Consider the following 20985-nt stretch of genomic DNA (forward strand, 5'->3'; position numbering starts at 1 on the left):
AAAAAAAAAAACCTGAAAACACACAAAGACATGGAGGCTAAATAACATGTTACTAAACAATAAATGGATTAACAATGAGCTCAAAGAAGACATCAAAAGATGCTGCTGTGAGATAAATGAAAATGAAAACACAACAACCCAAAATCTATGAGGCACAGTGAGAGCTGTCTTAAGAGGGAAATTCATAGCAATACTGACCTACCTCAAGATAAGAAAAATCTCAAACTATTAAATCTTACACTTAAACGAACTAGAAGAGAAATGGCACCGTAAGGAGCGATACCGATAAATCTCCCCAAAATTTCAACAATATCTTCAACCAGAGACAGAAAAAATCTATTCTTGGAGCCTCCAGAAGTCCCACACTGAACGCGAAGTACTATCAACAAAACCACCCTCAGATGCCATTAAGGAAAAGGAAATTGAATATCATGGATACAAAAGACAGAGACGTAGCACAGATAGATGAGGAAAAATCTATGGAGAAAAAATTTAATATATTGGAAACCTTGGAGCTAAATGACAGAGAATTTAAAATAGAAATCCTAAAAATACTCAGAGATATACAAGAAAACACAGAAAGGCAATTTAGGGAACTCAGAAAACAACTCAATGAATACAAAGAATATATCAGGTCTACTGGAAAGTTCTGTCCGTTTCTATCAAAACAAGTTTGGACACGTAAGCACATGTTTATTTGGTGCCTATGTACCTATTTTTATCACTTAATGTATACATACTGACGTAGCAAATTAACTAAAACAAAGTTGATTCACGTTAGTCTTATGTGTGAAGCAATAGTGTACCTATGGCTACTGATAAATTTCATTTACGCCACTGTATTGTATACAAATTTCCACAAGAAGAACTGCAACAGAAGCATGTAGAAATTTATTGAAAGTGTTTGGTGAAGGTACAGTTTCCGACAGGACATGCAGAAGATGGTTCAAAAAATTTGAAACAGGTGATTTCAACCTTTCTGATAAGCCACGTTCTGGGCGACCATCTTTGATCGATGACGATGTTGTTAAGAACATGTTGGAGCAAGATCCTATTCTGACAACATCAGAGATCGCAGAAAGGCTTAATTCAGCTCAGCAAACCATTTCGGACCATATTCGGAAGATAGGATTGGTGTGGAAATATTCAAGATGGGTGCAACATGAATTAAGTCAGAAGAATTTGGATGATTGAGTCATCATATGCACATCTCTGTTTGCTTGGAACAAATTCGAACCCTTCTTGAACCGGATGATAACTGAAGATGAAAAGTGGGTTACCTACGAAAACATCGTAAGGAAAAGGGCATATTGTGAACCCGGAAAACCTAGCCCTTCCACCTCTAAACCAAATTTGACTCTGAATAAGAGAATGTTGTGTATATGGTGGGACATTCGAGGACCAATACATTATGAGCTTTTAAAACCGAACGAAAAGCTCAATTCAGAGAAGTATTGTCAGCAACTGGATAATTAAAAGACACCAGTCCAAGAAAAGAGGCCGGCGATGTTAAATAGAAAGAACATCATACTGCATCATGATAATGTCGGGCCATGTGCTGCTTTGGGAACTCGTCAAAAAATTGCAGAACTAGGTTGGGAAATTCTGTCGCATCCACCATATTCCCCGGACTTAGCACCCTCTGAATATCATTTGTTTTTGTCCTTACAAAATTTTTTGAAGGGCAAAAAATTCAAAAATAAAGAAGATATCAAAAAAGCACTGGTTCATTTTTCGCATCAAAAGATAAAACATTTTTCAAAAATGGAATATACAAATTGCCCTCACGCTGGCAAGAAATCATTAATAATAATGGCAATTATATTATTTAATAAAGTTTATTGACGGTAAGAAAAATTTGTGTTTTATTCCAAAAATGGACAGAACTTTCTGGTAGACCAGATATTACCAAGGAAATTGAAACTATAAAAACAAATCAAACAGCCTGACCTGTGGTGGCGCAGTGGATAAAGCGTCGACCTGGAAATGCTGAGGTCACCGGTTCAAAACCCTGGGCTTGCCTGGTCAAGGCACATATGGGAGTTGATGCTTCCTGCTCCTCCCCCTTCTCTTTCTCTCTCCTTTCTAAAATGAATAAAAAATTAAAAAAAAAACAAAAAACAAATCAAACAGAGATGAATAACTCAATTCATGAGCTGAAAAACGAGGTAACAAGCTTAGCTAATAGAACAGGCTGGATAGAAGGTAGGATTAGTGAAATAGAAGACAAGCAACTTGAGGCACAAGAGAGAGAATAAGAAAGACACTCAAAAATTTAAAAAAATGAGAAAGCCCTATAGGAATTGTCTGACTCCATCAAAAACACTAACATAAGAATAAAAGGTATATCAGAAGGAGAAAAGAGAGAAAATGGAATGGAGAACATATTCAAACAAATAATAGATGAGAACTTCCCAAGCCTGTGGAAAGAACTAAAGCCTCAAATTCAAGAAGTAAACAGAACACCGAGTTTTCTTAACCCCAACAAACCTACTCCAAGGCACATAATAAAATTGGAACAAACCAACGACAAAGAAAAACTTCTCAAGGCAGCCAGGAAAAAGAAGAATACAACATATAAAGGAAGGCCTATTAGATTATTATCGGATTTCTCAGCAGAAACTCTACAAGCTAGAAGAGAGTGGACCCCAATATTTAAAGTCCTGAAAGAGAGGAACTTTCAGCCAAGAATACTATACCCATCAAAGCTATCTTTCAAATACGAAGTAGAAATAAAAACATTCACAGATACAGAAAAGATAAGGAAATTTATCATCAGAAAACCCCCACTCCAGGAATTACTAAAGGGGGTTTTCCAACCAGATACAAAGAACAAAACAAAACCACAAGTAAAAGCTCCACCAAGAACACAATAAAACCAAATTTAAACTGTGACAACAAAAACAAAAAAAAAGGGGAGAGGAAGGAGATTAACAGTAGCAAAGGACGATGGAGTGCAGAGTTACTCACAAGACAGTGTACTACAATGAACAGGGTAGAAACCCTTTTCATTACTTAATGGTAACCACCCATGAAAAAACCAACATAGAAGCACATGACTTAAAAAAGATAGCAACAGAGGAAAGAAGTATGGAATAAAACAAAACAAAAACAAAGGATAGAAAAACAAGAGAAGAATCAAACAAGACACAAAACTAACAGAAAGCAATGTATAAAATGGCAGTAGGAAACCCACAAGTGTCAATAATTACCCTAAATGTAAACAGGTTAAATTCACCAATAAAAAGGCACAGAGTAGGAGAATGGATTAAAAAAGAAAATTCAGGCCCTGGCCAGTTGGCTCAGTGGTAGAGCATTGGCCTGGCGTGCAGGAGTTCCGGGTTCGATTCCCAGCCAGGACACACAGGAGAAGCACCCATCTGCTTCTCCACCACCCCCCCTCCTTCCTCTCTGTCTCTCTCTTACCCTCCCGCAGCCGAGGCTCCATTGGAGCAAAGATGGCCCAGGCGTTGAGGATGGCTCTGTGGCCTCTTCCTCAGGTGCTAGAATGGCTCTAGATGCAACAGAGCAATGCCCCAAAGGGGCAGAGTATCGCCCCCTGGTGGGCATGCCGGGTGGATCCCGGTCAGGCACATGCAGGAGTCTGTCTGACTGCATCCCTGTTTCCAGCTTCAGAAAAATGAAAAAAAAAATCCAACTGTATGCTGCCTACAAGAAACTCATCTAAGCAACAAGGATAAAAACAAACTCAAATTGAAAGGCTGGAAAACAATACTCCAAGCAAATAACATAAAAAAAAAAAGTAGGAGTAGCAATACTCATATCTGATAATGCTGACTACAAGACAGCAAAAGCACTCAGAGACAAAAATGGTCATTTCATAATGATTAAGGGGACACTGAATCAAGAAGACATAACAATTCTTAATATATATGCACCAAACCAAGGAGCACCAAAATATGTAAGACAGCTACTTATTGACCTTAAAACAAAAACTGACAAAAATACAATCATACTTGGAGACCTCAATACACTGCTGACGGCTCTAGATCGGTCATCCAAACAGAGAATCAATAAAGATATATTGGCCTTAAACAAAACCTAGAACACCTGAATATGATAGACATCTACAGGACATTTCATCCCAAAGTGACAGAGTATACATTTTTCTCAGTGGACATGGATCATTCTCAAGAACTGACCATATGTTGGGCCACAAAAATAACATTAGCAAATTCAGAAAAATTGAAGTTGTACCAAGCATATTTTCTGATCATAAAGCCTTGAAACTAGAATTCAACTGAAAAAAGTGGAAAAAAAACCCACAAAAATGTGGAAACTAAACAATATACTTTTAAAAAATGAATGGGTCAAAGAAGAAATAAACACAGAGATCAAAAGAAATACACAAATGAAAATGACAGTGCGACATATCAGAATCTATGGGACGCAGCAAAAGCAGTGATAAAAGGAAAGTTCATATCACTACAGCCTATATGAACAAACAAGAGAGAGCCCAAGTGAACCACTTAACTTTACACCTTAAGGAACAAGGAAAAGAAGAACAAAGACAACCCAAAACCAGCCGAAGAAAGGAGATAATAAAAATCAGAGCAGGAATAAATGAAATAGAGAACAGAAAAACTATAGAAAAAATTAATAAAATAAGGAGCTGGTTCTTTGAAAAGATCAACAAAATTGACAAACCCTTGGCAAGACTTATCAAGGAAAAAAAAGAAAGGACTCATATAAACAAAATCCAAAATGAAAGAGGAGAAATCACCACAGATATCATAGATATACAAAGAATTATTATAGAATACTATGAAAAACTATATGCCACTAAATTCAACAATATAGAAGAAATGGATAAATTCCTAGAACAATACAACCTTCCTAGACTGAGTCAAGAAGCAGCAGAAAGCCTAAACAGACCAATTAGTAAAAAAGAAATAGAAAAAACTATTAAAAACCTCCCCAAAAATAAAAGTCCAGGCCCAGACGGTTATACTAGTGAATTCTATCAAACATTCAAAGAAGACTTGGTTCCTATTCTACTCAAAGTCTTCCAAAAAATTGAAGAAAAAGCAATACTTCCAAACACATTTTATGAGGCCAATGTAACCCTCATACCGAAACCAGGCAAGGAGAACACAAAAAAAGAAAACTACAGACCAATATCTCTAATGAATACAGACGCTAAAATACTAAACAAAATACTAGCAAATCGAATACAACAACATATTAAAAAAAATAATACATCATGATCAAGTGGGATTCATTCCAGAATCTCAAGGATGGTTCAACATACGTAAAACGGTTAACGTAATACACCATATCAACAAAACAAAGAACAAAAACCACATGATCTTATCAATAGATGCAGAAAAGGCATTTGATAAAATACAACACAATTTTATGGTTAAGACTCTCAACAAAATGGGTATAGAAGGAAAATATCTCAACATGATAAAGGCCATATATGATAAACCATCAGCTAACATCATATTAAATGGCACAAAACTGAAGAGTTTCCCCCTTAAATCAGGAACAAGACAGAGTTGTCCACTCTCTCCACTCTTATTTAATGTGGTACTAGAGGTTCTAGCCAGAGCAATCAGACAAGACAAAGAAATAAAAGGCATCCATATCGGAAAAGAAAAAGTAAAGGTATCACTTTTTGCAGATTATATAATCCTACACATTGAAAATCCCAAAGAATCAAAAAGACTACTAGAAACAATAAGCCAATACAGTAAGGTCGCAGGATACAAAATTAATATACAAAAGTCCATAGCCTTTCTATATGCCAACAATGAAACATTTGAGAACAAACTCAAAAAAATAATCCTCTTCGATTGCAAAAAAATAAAATAAAATACCTAGGAATAAACATAACAAAGAATGTAAAGGATCTATATAATGAAAACTACAAAGCACTGCTAAGGGAAATCTAAAAAGATACAATGAGATGGAAGAATATTCCTTGTTCTTGGATAGGAAGAATAAATATAATCAAAATGGCCATATTACCCAAATTATTATACAAATTTAATGCAATTCCCATCAAAATTCCAATTTTTTAAAGAAATGGAACAAAAAATCATCAGATTTATACGGAACTATAAAAAACTCCGAATAGCCAAAGCAATCCTAAAGAAAAAGAACGAAGCCGGGGGCATTATAATACCTGACTTCAAACTATATTATAGGGCCACGACAATCAAAACAGCATGGTATTGGCAGAAAAGTAGACACTCAGACCAATGGAACAGAATAGAAAGTCCAGAAATAAAACCACATATATAAGGTCAAATAATTTTTGATAAAGGGGCCAACAACACACAGTGGAGAAAAGAAAGCCTCTTCAACAAATGGTGCTGGGAAAACTGGAAAGCTACATGCAAAAGAATGAAACTCGACTACAGTTTGTCCCCTTGTACTAAAATTAATTCAAAATGGATCAAAGACCTAAATGTAAGACTTGAAACAATAAAGTACATAGAAGAAAACATAGGTACTCAACTCATGGACCTTGGTTTTAAAGAGCATTTTATGAATTTAACTCCAAAGACAAGGGAAGTGAAGGTAAAAATAAATGAATGGGACTACATCAGACTAAGAAGTTTTTGTTCAGCAAGAGATATTGACAACAAAATAAACAGACAGCCAACTAAATGGGAAATGATATTTTTGAACAACAGCTCAGATAAGGGCCTAATATCCAAAATATACAAAGAACTCATAAAACTCAACAACAAACAAACAATCCAATAAAAAAATGGGAAGAGGACATGAACAGACACTCCTCCCAGGAAGAAATACAAGTGGCCAACAGATATATGAAAAGATGCTCATCTTCGTTAGTTATTAGAGAAATACAAATCAAAACTGCAATGAGATTCCACCTCACATCTGTTAGATTAGCTATTATTAACAAGACAGGTAATAGCAAATGTTGAAGAGGCTGTGGAGAAAAAGGTACCCTCATTCACTGTTGGTGGAAATGTAAAGTAGTACAACCATTATGGAAGAAAGTATGGTGGTTCCTCAAAAAACTGAAAATAGAACTCCCTTATGACCCAGCAATCCCTCTACTGGTTATATACCCCAAAAACTCAGAAACATTGATACGTAAAGACACATGCAGCCCCATGTTCATTGCAGCATTGTTCACAGTGGCCAAGACATGGAAACAACCAAAAAGCCCTTCAATAGAAGACTGGATAAAGAAGATGTGGTACATATACACTATGGAATACTACTCAGCCATAAGAAATGATGACATCGGATCATTTACAACAAAATGGTGGGATCTTGATAACATTATACGGAGTGAAATAAGTAAATCAGAAAAAAAACAAGAACTGCATTATTCCATACATAGGTGGGACATAAAAACGAGACTAAGAGACATGGACAAGAGTGTGGTGGTTACGGGGAGGTGGGGAGGGAGGGAGAGGGGAAGGGGAGGGGGAGGAGCACAAAGAAAACTAGATAGAAGGTGACGGAGGACAATCTGACCCTGGGTGATGGGTATACAACATAATTGATTGACAAGATAACCTGGACGTTTTCTTTAAACATATGTGCCCTGATTTATTGATGTCACCCCAGTAAAATTAATTTAAAAAAAGGAACTAGAAAAACCTTAAAGTGAGTAGAAAGAAGAAAATAATAAAAATCAGAGAAGAAAAAACAAACTAAAGTCTAAAAAACCAACATAAAATATCTATGAAATCAAGAGCTGGTTCTTTGGAAAGATAAGCAAGATCGAAAAATTTTAACCAAACTCATCAAGAAAAAAGAAAGAGGAACCAAATAAATAAAATCAGAAATTAAAGAGAAGTAACAACTGACACCAAAGAAATACAAAGGAGTACAAGAAGATATTATGAACAACAATATGCCAACAAATTGTATAATCTGAAAGAAACAAATTTCTAGTTACATAAAATCTTCTAAAACTGAATCAAGAAGAAACAGAAAATCTGAACAGACAACTAATGAAATCGAAGCAGTGATCAAAAAAACTCCCAGCAAACAAGTCTTGTACCAAATGGCTTCACAAATGAATTTTAGCAAACATTAAAAAAAAAAAAAAAAAAAAAAAAAAACATAAAACACCTATCCTCCCTTCCTACAAATTCAAGAAGAGGGAAGAATTCCAAGCTTATTTACAAGGCCAGGGCCAGCATTACTCTAATTCCAAAACCAAATAGTCTCTACAAAGAAAGAAAATATAATAAGCCTCTATCCCTGATAAACATAGATGTAAAAATTCTCAGCAAAATATTAGCAAATGAATCCAGCAATACATTAAAAGGTCACACACCACAATCAAGTGGAATTTATTCTGGGGATGCAAAGTTGGTATAATATCCGCAAATCAATTAACGTGATATATCACATAAACAAAATTTAGGATAAAAATCATATGATCATATCAATAGATGCGAACAAAGCATTTGACAAAAACCAGCACAATTTATGATAAAAATTCTCAGCAAAGTGGGAACAGAAGGAAAACACCTCAACATAATAAAGGCCATATATGACAAACCCAGATAATATTATACTCAATGGGGAAAACCTAAAAGCATTTCTCTTAAGGCCTGACCAGGCGGTGGCGCAGTGGATAGAGCAGGGGTACTCAACCTTTATATACCTACCGCCCACTTTTGTATCTGTTAGTAGTAAAATTTTCTAACCGCCCACCAGTTCCACAGTAATGGTGATTTATAAAGTAGGGAAGTAACTTTACTTTATAAAAGTTTGGCAGAATAAATCTTTATAACCCAACTTAATATAGTTAAATCTATCTTTTTATTTATACTTGGGTTACTCCCCTACCGCCCACCATGAAAGACGGAACGCCCACTAGTGGGCGGTAGGGACCAGGTTGACTACCACTGGGATAAAACATCGGACTGGGACGTGGAGGACCCAGGTTTGAGACCCCAAGGTTGCCAGCTTGAGCACAGGCTCATCTGGTCTGAGCAAAGCTCATCAGCTTCAGCCCAAGGTTGCTGGCTTGAGTAAGGGGTCACTTGGTCTGCTGTAGCCCCCCAGGTCAAGACACATATGAGAAAGCAATCAATGAACAACTAAGATGCCACAACAAAGAATTGATGCTTCTCATCTCTCTCCCTTCCTGTCTGTCCCTATCTGTCCCTCTCTCTGTCTCTCTGTCTCTGTTATAAAAAAAAAAAAAAAAAAAAAAAATCAGCAAAAAGCACTTCCCTTAAGATCAGGAGTAAGACAGGATTATTTGCTATCACCACTCTTATTTCAATATAGTACTGGGAGTCCTAGCCACAGCAATCAGACAAACCAGAAAAGATAAAAGGCATCCAGATTGGAAAGGAAGAAGTAAAATTGTCATTATCTGCAGATGAAATGATAGTATACTGTTCACAAAAATTAAGGGATATTTTATTGCTTCATATTCATTTTTAAATATCCCCTAATTTTTGTGCACAGTATATATGTAGAGAACCCTAAAGATTCCACCAAAAAACTACTGGAGCTGATAAATGAATTCAGTAAAGTAGAAGGATACAAAATTGATATCCAGAAATCTGTTTTTTTGTGTTTGTTTGTTTTTTGGTGACAGAGACAGAGAGAGACAGATAGGGGCAGACAGGCAGGAAGGGAGAGAGATGGCAAGCATCAATTCTTCGTTGTGGCTCCTTAGTTGTTCATTGATTGCTTTCTCAAAAGTGCCTTGACCAGAGGGCTACAGACAGCGAGTGACCCCACGCTCAAGCCAGAGACCTTGGGGTCTCAACTCTGGGTCCTCCGCATCCCAGTCCAATGTTCTATCCACTGTGCCACCGCTTGGTCAGGCTGTTTCATTTTTATACACCAACACTGAACTATCAGAAATGAAAACTAAAAAAACAACCCCATTTATGATTAAAATTCTTAAATTAAAATTAACTCAAGTGTCCAAAGGCGTTTCATTCAAGAATATTAAAGCAGTGTTGTTTATAATGCTGTGAAAAAAATGGAAGAAATCTAAATGACCATTATCAGAGAAACAGTTAAATAAACCACAATCTCTCTTTTTATGAAAGAGAGAGTCAGAGAGAGGGACAGACAGACAGGAAGGGAGAGAGATAAGAAGCATCAATTCTTTGTTGCAGTACCTTAGTTGTTCATTGATTGTTTTCTCATATGTGCCTTGACCAGGAGCTACAGAAGAGTGACCCCTTGCTCAAGCCAGTTACCTTGGGCTCAAGCTGGTAAGCTGTCCTAAAACCAGATAAGCCCACGCTCAAGCTGGTGACCTCAGGGTCTTGAACCTGGGTCCTCCACGTCCCAGTCCGACGTTCTATATACTGCGCCACCACCTGGTCAGGCAAACCACAATCTCTTGTACTGTGGAATACTTTATATATGAGCAACTCAAGAGTGTGGTAGATCAAATCATCAGAGAAAGATCCCTAAAATATGCCATTGGTTAAAAACAAAGAACCAAATACAATCACAGTGAACAACAATATTTCAGCATGGAATCATTTATGTGTGAAAACCCAAACACTACGGTTCCCTACACACAGATATATGGGATGCCCAGAACAGGTGTGCAGCACACCATATGTTAACTCTTATTGTCTCTGGAAAAGTCTGGGATTAGGGAAGATGACTGAACAGGCTTTAAATTTATTCAATTATATAACTTAACTGTATTTGGATTTTTTTTTTTTTTTTTTTTTTTTACAGAGACAGAGAGAGTCAGAGAGAGGGACAGACAGGGACAGACAGACAGGAACGGAGAGAGATGAGAAGCATTGATCACGTTTTTCGTTGCGCGTTGCGACACCTTAGTTGTTCATTGATTGCTTTCTCATATGTGCCTTGACCGCAGGCCTTCAGCAGACCGAGTAACCCCTTGCTCGAGCCAGCAACCTTGGGTCCAAGCTGGTGAGCTTTTGCTCAAACCAGATGAGCCCGCGCTCAAGCTGGTGATCTTGGGGTCTCGAACCTGGGTCCTTCCGCATTCCAGTCCAATGCTCTATCCACTGCGCCACGCCTTGTCAGGCTGTATTTGGATTCTTTAAAATTAAATGTTCATCTGCCCTGGCCGGATAGCTCGGTTGGTTAGAGCATCGTCCCAAAGTTACCAGATCAATCCCGTGTCAGGGCACATACAGGAAGAGATTGATGTTTCTCTCTCTCTCTCTCTCTCTCTCTCTCTCCCTTCCTTTCTCTCTAAAATCAATTAATTTTTTTAATGTTCATTTGTTAATTGTATATTTAGACCAACTTTTAACAAATTATGTCATATCCAATCTATAAAATGCAATGCACCTATTCAAAAGAATGTCACACTTTTACATTCACTGACATGACAAAAAGAAAACAATATATATATATAAACAATATGTACAGTACAAAATCATTTACAGGAGAAAACCAAATATTTCTTCTATAGGTACATAAACATGCAAGTAATATATATCATTAGGTCTGCACAAATACACAACCAAACTGTCAACTGTTGTTACCTCCTAGGAGAGGCCCATTTATGAGAAAACAAAAATCAAAAATATTTTATACTATGAAAATGTGTGAGTTCATCATCATACTTATATTAAGATAAGAATTCATCCATATGTGCTCATGAAAAAAAAAGATACATAAGTATTTAAATAGTGCAACCCACCACTCCAAACAACCTAATGTGCCTAGGAATGAATGTGAATTGATAGATGTGAATTTTCTGTGAACTTTCAAGTGAAGTGACACCAATCTGGTGACAACTCAAGAAATGGTGACCTGTTCCAATTTGGAAGAAAAATTAGTTATGAGAAACTTACTATATAAGACAGGATGCCGATCTCCAGTGTAGCAATTTCTCCTAAACCTAAGAATTTTTTAATTACTTTGATAATACACAGTCATGCTGTCTTTGGAGCCAATACCACTATGTCTTTAATACATTTATATTGTTACATATCTAATTCATGTATAGGTGCTATTCAGTATTGCCCCATATAGTGATGACTGATTACAACATCAGTCAGTCAGCACAGTAAATGAATATGATCTTCTCTTCTGGTCAATGACACTAGCTGTTTTACTGAGCGATCCTCATGTTGAAAGGCTAATATTAGTGCCTGAGAGCGGGCACTCTACAGCTTAACTGTCCAAGTACAAATCCTGGCTCCAGTACTTACTCTTCGTAGTGACCTCAACAACTTGTTTGCTTTCCCACATCTTTATGTTTATTTATATTTTTATATCTGTACATATGTATACATATATATTATATTACAATTAATTTCCCTTAATATCACAAGTGAGAAAGCCTGTTATGATTGCATACCAATTTTGTGACCTTTTTTGTAGGACCTCTAACCTCTCTTGGCTTAAATTCAAATTTCATAAAAAAGGAATAATATATAACATAAGGATTTCAGATAAGACAATATACATAAGAACATATACTATTTACTACCTAGTACATGGCAGACACTATTATTGATTTATCTGCTAAATAAATCATTGATCATTGAGATAAAAAAAAAGATAGCAAAATGTAACCCTCGGGCTGTTTCTGACTCAGTTCTCTGAGCCCAAGTTATAATTCTTTTGTGTTCTTATAGCCAGGCTGGGAGGAGAAAGGCACATGATGACACTGAAAAATAACACCAAGTCTTAAATCACTGAAGCTAAGACTTTGTTAGGAATAGAAAAGAACAGAGTTGAAGGGAGGGTCTCCCTCGTATCAGTCCCAATTTTCAAAATTATATCACCAAGAAACATTTCTCTAACTCAAATAGCCCTTCTGTAATATTCTTTACAGTACAAACAATATGATAATGCATTTTACAGTATAAGAAACTCTTATGACAAAGTTCTTTGGGTGTAGAGCTCCCCGGTATATATCATACTGAAACCAGAATTAGTTTACTGTGAAGTTAATCTACAAAAACATAGAAAGTTAAACAGAAACAACTTGCATATCTTTAGAGCATACAAATGATATTTGATAGGAAAAAGAATGTATATATTTTTTATATCTTCTCATTTTTAAAACAAATTTGTATTCACTAGCTAAATAGCAAGTGTGTTAATCAGGACACATTATTTTATTTTTAACATAGTAACATTTAAAAGAAAAAATTATCTGTCCTCTTGGGAGTTAAGATGTTTGTGACACTATACCAGTAAAATTATTCTCCCCAAAACTCTCAGCAAAATTTGTCCTATTGAGACATGAATCTAATGCAAAGTATAAAATGTTTAAAGTCCATATAGTCACCTATGAACTTTAACATCCAAATATTTTCATTATGAGAGGCTTCCATCAAGATGGCAGCATAGGGCCTGACCTGTGGTGGCGCAGTGGATAAAGCATCGACCTGGAAATGCTGAGGTCGCTGGTTCAAAACCCTGGGCTTGCCTGGTCAAGGTACATATGGGGAGTTGATGCCTCCAGCTCCTCCCCCTTTCTCTCTCTCTCTATCTCTTCTCTCTCTCTCTGTCTCTCCCTCTCCTCTCTAAAAATAAATAAATAAATAAATAAAAATTTAAAAAAAAATTAAAAAAAAAAAGATGGCAGCATAGGTAAATGCAGTACTCGCATCCTCCCACAAGCACATCAAAATTACAACTAAACTACAGAACAGCAATCATTCGGAACCACCTGAAATCTAGAAAGATCAGAAAGGAAGTCCTATACTAAGGATATAAAGAAGAAGCCACACTGAGACTGACAGGGGTGCAAGACAGGAATAAGTTGGTCCCATACCCACTTGTGGTAGGTAAAAATCAGGAGGATATCTCAGCTGTAGAGGTCCCCCCTGAGGAGCAAGGGGTCCCAGCCCCACACCGGGCCCCCCAGTGCAGGGTTCCAGTGACAGGAAGAGAAGTCCCCATAACTTCTGGTTGTAAAAACCAGTGGGGATTGTGGCTAAGTGAAATGAAGTTTCAGGAAATTCCTCTTACAGGCTCCACTCACGGACTTACTTGGACTCACCCCCTCTGACCTCCAGCTCTGGGGCAACAGCTTGAAAGGCACCAGGGACATAATAGGGGAGGAATTGAAGAGTCTGGCATCAAGGATGAGAAGGGCTGGCAGAGGCAACTGTTCTTTTTCTGAGGCCTTCACCCACAGGACCGGCAGTGGGGTACCGTATCTGAGTCTCCCTCCACCCTGGTGGTTCCCTGAGGCCCTGCCTAATCCAACTTGTGGGCCCACCCAAGCTGTTTCCAGTGGCTTTTTCATGCAGATGGTTTGCCTTGGCTCATGCTTCTGATTATCATAAAGTCTTTCACAAAGCAGGATCTGGCTTTGGTAAGTCCCATAACTCTTGCTAGGTGACCCCAGGCCCAGTACTAGTGGCAGTGAGCCATGGTTTGAAGATTGGCCTCTCCCAGGCACCTCCAAGCCCAGCACAAGTAGCAGCCATCAGCAGATCACTTTGTAGCTCATTCCAGGTGGCCCCTGTCAGAACACAGGTGGTGGCTGACTTTGGCTTGTATGTCCTGGGAGACCCCAGGGCCGGCATATCTTGTGGACAGCTTCAGACCACATCGAAGCACCACCCAACCACCTCCACCAGGGACACATTCAAGGAGCGGACTTAGCGGGCACCAGAGGACCACTGGAGTAAGTTCTCCTAGAGCAGGCCCCTGCACAGCTGATCTTCCACAGTGGTTGCAGCCAATCTTCACAGCAGATCCTCCTGCGGATAAATCTCTCCCAATGATGTGCCAACTGTAATCAAAGCTCAATTACAACAGGAGGGTGTACACAGCCCACCACAGAGGGGACGCACCTCAAATGCCCAGCTCAGGTGAATGGAAAGCCTGTGCCACTGGACCCTACAGGACACCTGCTACACTAGGCCACTGTACCAAGCCCAGGAGATGTAGCAATGCAACCTGATACATAGAAACCAACAAAGGGAGGCTGCCAAAATGAAGAGACAAAGGAGCATGTCCCAAATCAAAGAACAAAATCAAACTCTACTGAAAAAACTAAACAAAATGGAGATAAGCAATCCCTTCACTGCAAAGTTCAAAACACTGGTTATAAGGATGCTCAATGAACTTAGGGGAAGAGTAGATGAACTTAGAACTTCACAGTATAAAAAAGGACATGGAAAAGAACCAGTCAGAAATGAAGGCTACACTAACTAAATGAAGAATAATGTACAGGAAATAAACAGTAGAGTAGAGGAAGCCAAGAATCAAAACAGCAAGTTAGAATATAAGGAAGCAAAAAATATCCAATCAAAACAGCAGAATGAAAAAAGAATCGAAAGAAAAGAGGATAGAGTAAGGAGCGTTTGGTACAACTTCAAATATACCAACATTTGCATCATGGGGGTGCCAGAAGGAGAAGAAAGCTAGAAATTGAAAAAAAAAAAAAAAAGACAGAAAACTTCCCTAACCTAGTGAAGAAAACAGACATATAAGTCCAGGAAACAGAGATTCCCAAATAAGATGAACCCAAAGAGTGCCACATAATTAAAATGCAAAAGTTTAAAGACAAAGAGAGAATCTTAAAAGCAGCAAGGGAAAAGTAGATACCTACATACAAGGGAGCTCTTATAAGGCTGTCAGCTGATTTCCCAAAAGACACTTTGCAGGCAAGGAGGATTGGTAAGAAATATACAATGTGATAAAAAGCAAAGACCTATAACCAAGATTATTCTGCCCAGCAGAGCTATCACTTAAAATCAAAGGACATATAAAGAGCTTCTCAGACAAGAAAATGCTAAAAGGAGTTCATCACCACCAAATCACCATTACAAGAAAAACATCAAAAATATAAACAATAAAATGACAATAAATACTTATCAACAGTTAAATCTAAAAAACAAAATTACAAGCAGAACAGAAACAGACTCAGAGAACATTTTGATGGTTGCCAAATGGAAGGGGGGTTGGAGCATTGAGTAAGATGAAAGGATTAAGAAGTACAAATCCGTAGTAACAGAATAGTCATGGGGATATAAATGTAAAGTATAGCATGGAGAATATAGGCAATAATACTCTAATAACTGTGTTTGTTGTCAGATAGGTACAAGTTTTATTGTGACGATCACTTAGTAAGTTATACCATGCCTAAGCACTGGGGTATGCACCTGAAACTAATATAATATTGTATGTCAACTATAATTGAAAAATACAAATGATTTTAAAATATATTTTCATTATGAAATGAAAGCTAAAAAAAAAAAAAACAAAGTCATTTAAAATCACAATAATCCCACACTCTGCCCAAAATAAATCATTAGCCTATGTTTGAAAATGTTTCAGCCCTGGCCAATTGGCTCAGTGGTAGAGCAACCATCTGCTTCTCCACCCCTCCCCCTTCTCTCTCCTTTCTCTCTCTCTCCCCCTCCCGCAGCCATGGCTCTACTGGTTCAAGCAAGTTGGCCTCAGGTGCTGAGGATGGCTCCCTGCCCTCTGTCTCAGGCACTAAAAAAAAAAAAATTGGATCTACTGCTGAGCAGTGGAGCAATAGCCCCAGATGGGCAGAGCACGCCACCCTAGTGGGCTTGCCAGATGGATACCGGTCGGGCACATGTGGGAGTCTGTCTCTCTGCCTCCCCTCCTCTCACTAAAATAAAAAAATAAAGAAAAAATAGAAAATGTTTCACTGAGTTATAACAAAACTTGGAAAGATTTTTTAATAGACTGTATACATGACTTCCTTATTTTATGTACTTGGCGAATTTTAGATCTACACTGAGTACCTATTTTTAAAAACCAGTTGCAATGTAGATATTTTAAAAACAGTTAACATTCAACTTGCTGGCGGTTGATGACTTCCAAAAAGAAGCAGGGTAATGTTCTAGCTTTCTTAAAGCCTCAACTCCAGATGTTAAGTACTTAAATTATATATTAGTGAACTGTTGCCCTATTCATTTCCCCTTACAGATTTATCATTTTAAAAAGAGAAAAATTAACAACATAAACTATCTCATATGCCTCAATTATGCATTTCATCAAAATTAGTTTTTTAAAAATAATTATGTAGGCAACAGAGGCTTAGAAATTACCTATGACACAATAGTGTCCAGGAGTTTTTAGATCAGGTTTGAATCATAGTGGGCCATGTAAATCAACAATCTGTAGCTATGTTCCTAGTTCCTTAATGTGTAACTAGAATAGCCACATTTGGCAACTGGCACAATCCCCAAATTGATCGTTGGGTCCAAGGATCATTATGGTAGAAATGGTCAAGTAGAAGCCCCTAGAGCAGCGGAAAATACATATTTATTATACAATACATTTTTAAATAAAATATGTATTTCTGATGGCTTTACGGCTTTAGGTGACCCCTGTGTTTTGGTTGTTCGACCCCGCCAGGGTCGCGACCCACAGGTTGAGAACCGCTGCCCTAGAGATATTTTTATAAAGCAATATACAAAGATCGATGCCACAACCAAAGCATGAGAAATGAGAAGGTGGTTAGAGCTATCACGTGCCATTTGACTTATCTGTTTGGTCTATACATAGGACAGATGAATTCGGAGAATGACCGTGATTATCATAAATGTAGACAGGTTGTGACTCCAATTGCAGTTGCTATTTCAGATGCAGTATTTTCACTGGAACCAACATACCCCTGTAACCTGGTAAGCAAATGGCCTTTTCTCTGTATTAATTTGCAAAGAATCAATTATGAAAACATTTTTTTTTTTTTTTGTATTTTTCTAAAGTTGGAAACAGGGAGGCAGTCATCCCGCATGCGCCCGACCGGAATCCACCCGGCACGCCCACCAGGGGGCGATCCTCTGCCCATCTGGGGCTATGCTCTGTTGCAACCAGAGCCACTCGAGCGCCTGAGGCAGAGGCCATGGAGCCATCCCCAGCGCCGGGGGAAAGCTTGCTCCAGTGGAGCCTTGGCTGCGGGACAGAAAGAGAGAGACAGAGAGGAAGGAGAGGGGGAGGGGTGGAGAAGCAGATGGGCGCTTCTTCTGTGTGCCCTGGCCGGGAATTGAACCTGGGACTCCTGCACGCCAGGCGGACGCTCTACCGCTGAGCCAGCGGGCCAGGGCCTGATGAAAACATTTTTTTTAAAAAGCTTGACTTAAAAAAAATTCTTCAGCCCTGGTCTGTTGGCTCAGCAGTAGAGCGTCAGCCCAGCATGTGGAAGTCCGGGGTTCGATTCTCAGGACACACAGAAAAGCACACATCTGCTTCTCTACCCTTCCCCTCTCCTTCCTCTCTGTCTCTCTCTTCCCCTCCAGCAGCCAAGGCTCCATTGGAGCAAAGCTGGCCCGGGCACTGGGGCCAGCTCCATGATCTCCACCTGAGGCGCTAGAATGGGTCTGACCACAAGGGAGCATCGCCCCCTGGTGGGCACGCACGCCCGGTGGATCCCAGTCAGGCGCATGCGGGAGTCTGTCTGCCTCCCCACTTCTAACTTCGGAAAAATACAAACAAAAAAATAAAAAAAAAAATTCTTGAAGACCTCAAAGATCTTTTGCTTATGTGGACTTCATGTATCAACATTTGGAATATTAGAAATTATAACAGAAAATTTAAAAATACTTCTTTATGTATTCATTTTAAAAATAAATGCATTGAATGCTAATATAAGTAATGTATTCTTCATGAAAAATAGCTATTTTCCAAAGCAAAAACCATTTAGAGAGAAAAGTCACACTGCTTTATATTTCAGCAAATCTCTTAAAGGACTAACTTCAAATAGAAAACATCTGGATTCTCATATCTGCTTCTGCATTCAACCTATTAGCAGTTTCCCAAGTCATGCCGCCTCTGGAAAACTCCACTGACACACAGGGGAGGAAAATGAGTGTGGAAAAGACAAACATCTGCATGATATGAAAATAATTCTGACCTGTGTCAGGAATCCCAGGGGTTCCTGGACCACACTTTGAGAACCTCTGATTTAGCCAACACAAGAAAACATCAACTACTGAAGACAACATAAGAAAATGCCTGACCAGGTGGGGGCGCAGTACATAGAGCTTCAGACTGGGATGCAGAAGGACCCAGGTTCAAGACCCTGAAGTCACCAGCTTGAGTGAGGGCTCATCTGGCTTGAGCAAAAAAAAAAAAGCTCACTTGGACCCAAGGTCCCTGGCTCCAGCAAGGGGTTACTCGGTCTGCTGAGGGCCCAGGCACGTATGAGAAAGCAATCAATGAACAACTAAGAAGTCCCAACGCGAAACGAAAAACTAATGATTGATGCTTCTCATCTCTCTCTCCGTTCCTGTCTATCTCTGCCTATGTAAAAAAAAGAAAATGTATTTCTTTTCAATATGTAGATCAGGGGTCCCCAAACTACTGCCCGCGGCCCGCATGCGGCCCCCTGAGGTCATTTATCCGGCCCCCGCCACACTTCCGGAAGGGGCACCTCTTTCATTGGTGGTCAGTGAGAGGGGCATAGTTCCCATTGAAATACTGGTCAGTTTGTTGATTTAAACTTACTTGTTCTTTATTTTAAATATTGTATTTGTTCCTGTTTTGTTTTTTTACTTTAAAATAAGATATGTGCAGTGTGCATAGGGATTTGTTCATAGTTGTTGTTTTTTTTATAGTCTAGCCCTCCACCGGTCTGAGGGACAGTGACCTGGCCCCCTGTGTAAAAAGTTTGGGGGCCCCTGATGTAGATTATCTGCCCTTGCTTAACACAATATTCCCCTTATCCAGGTCAAAACTTACACCAAACAATGATTTAGACTGGGCCACTAACTTCAGTGCAAATATGCAAGGGTTAAAAAACAAACAAACAAAACCCAGTAGTCCATAAGGGGTACAGCCTCATCCCCAAGGCCTCGGTTAGGCCACCACCGCGGGAAAGCAGGAAGCCAGCGGGCATCATGTTGCTGGGGAGGGGCGGGGGCTGCCTTCAATTGGTTTGAAAAATGAACACGCCCCACCCGGGAAGCCCAGGAAAGCCAAGTGCCCTACAACGAGGTGTCCGGGGCTGGTGTGCCTCCCTGAGGCTCTGGGTTTAAGTGTTCGCACAACTCTCGTGGCTGGAGGGCGGTGCGCGACTCCTCACCACCGCGCGCGACCAAGTCAGACTCGCCCACTCGGGGACTTTTCTCCCAGGTGACTGGTAAAGACTTTCCGGGGAAGTGGCGGCAGCACCAGCGGCCCGCGCGCATCGCACACCCCCGGGGCGCCGGCGCACCTGTCCCGGAGCCCTTCCCGGGGCGTCGGCGTGGCGGGCCCCGGGGCGCGTCTCCTGTAACACGTGCGGGACGCCGCCCTCCCGGCCTCAGTTTGCCCAACTGTCCTGGAGGGAGGGGTGGGTGGTGCCGGCCCTGGGCACCCCTCCGGCGGGACTACGGAACTCTCCCTCCGGCGGGACTACGGAACTCTCGATTAAGGCAGTTCGGCCGCTCACCCGGCTCTGGTCGTCCCCACCGTCTGGGGGACCCTGAGGGGACCGGTCCGCGGCGCCCCGCACTCACCCGGCTGACGCTTCAGCGCCATCACGGATACCAGGTAGTGGGCGACGTCAAAAAAGGGGAACATAGACATGTCAGAAAAGGCAAGGGTCAGCTTATCCCACGGAGAGGCCATAACGACGACCTACCACGGCGACCAAAGCACTCGGGGCGACGGGTTACAGCCTCCTGCGGCCAGAGCTGGGGGAGGGGCGGCCGCCGGAGCGCCTTTCGGCGAGGCCGCGAGAAGCCCCGCGCGTGCGCCCTGGCACCCGCGCCCTTGCGCGGAGGGGCGGAGCCGCGCGCCGGGAAGCTATCGGCGCGCGCGGGCGGTCGGCGGCTGGGCGGGGTGAGGGAGCTTCGCTGTTTCCCGAAGGCTTGACCTTGTTCTCCTATAGAGGGTCCAGGTCCAGGATCTTCTCCGTGCTGGAGGCTGTGCCAGGCCAAGAGAGTGGACAGATGAACAGGACATAAATAATAAATAATAAATAAAAACACATTGTTAACGTTAACATTTAGTGCATTTATTATTTTTTAAATGAATGAACTATTCTTAACTTTTCTGTTATAATTTCTAATATGCTAAATATCCATACATGTTACCCACATAAACAAAAGATTTGTGAGG

At 40.0% G+C, this 20985-nt stretch overlaps 1 protein-coding gene across 3 annotated transcripts in view; it reads right to left on the reverse strand.

Moving 5' to 3' along the window:
* The window catches only part of TMEM38B (transmembrane protein 38B), a 56048-nt gene extending 35344 nt beyond the window's left edge, over window positions 1-20704 (reverse strand). The window contains exon 1 of one of the 3 annotated variants that reach the window (XM_066256597.1): window positions 20382-20704. In XM_066256597.1, coding sequence (XP_066112694.1) covers window positions 20382-20493 — 112 coding nt within the window. In that variant the 5' untranslated portion in view covers window positions 20494-20704. The remainder of the gene's footprint in view (window positions 1-20381) is intronic. The other 2 variants (XM_066256595.1, XM_066256596.1) reach the window with 2 other exon arrangements.
* Window positions 20705-20985: the final 281 nt, after the last annotated feature.

Source organism: Saccopteryx bilineata, chromosome 2 (assembly GCF_036850765.1).
Source record: "Saccopteryx bilineata isolate mSacBil1 chromosome 2, mSacBil1_pri_phased_curated, whole genome shotgun sequence".
Taxonomy (NCBI): Eukaryota; Metazoa; Chordata; class Mammalia; order Chiroptera; family Emballonuridae; genus Saccopteryx; species Saccopteryx bilineata.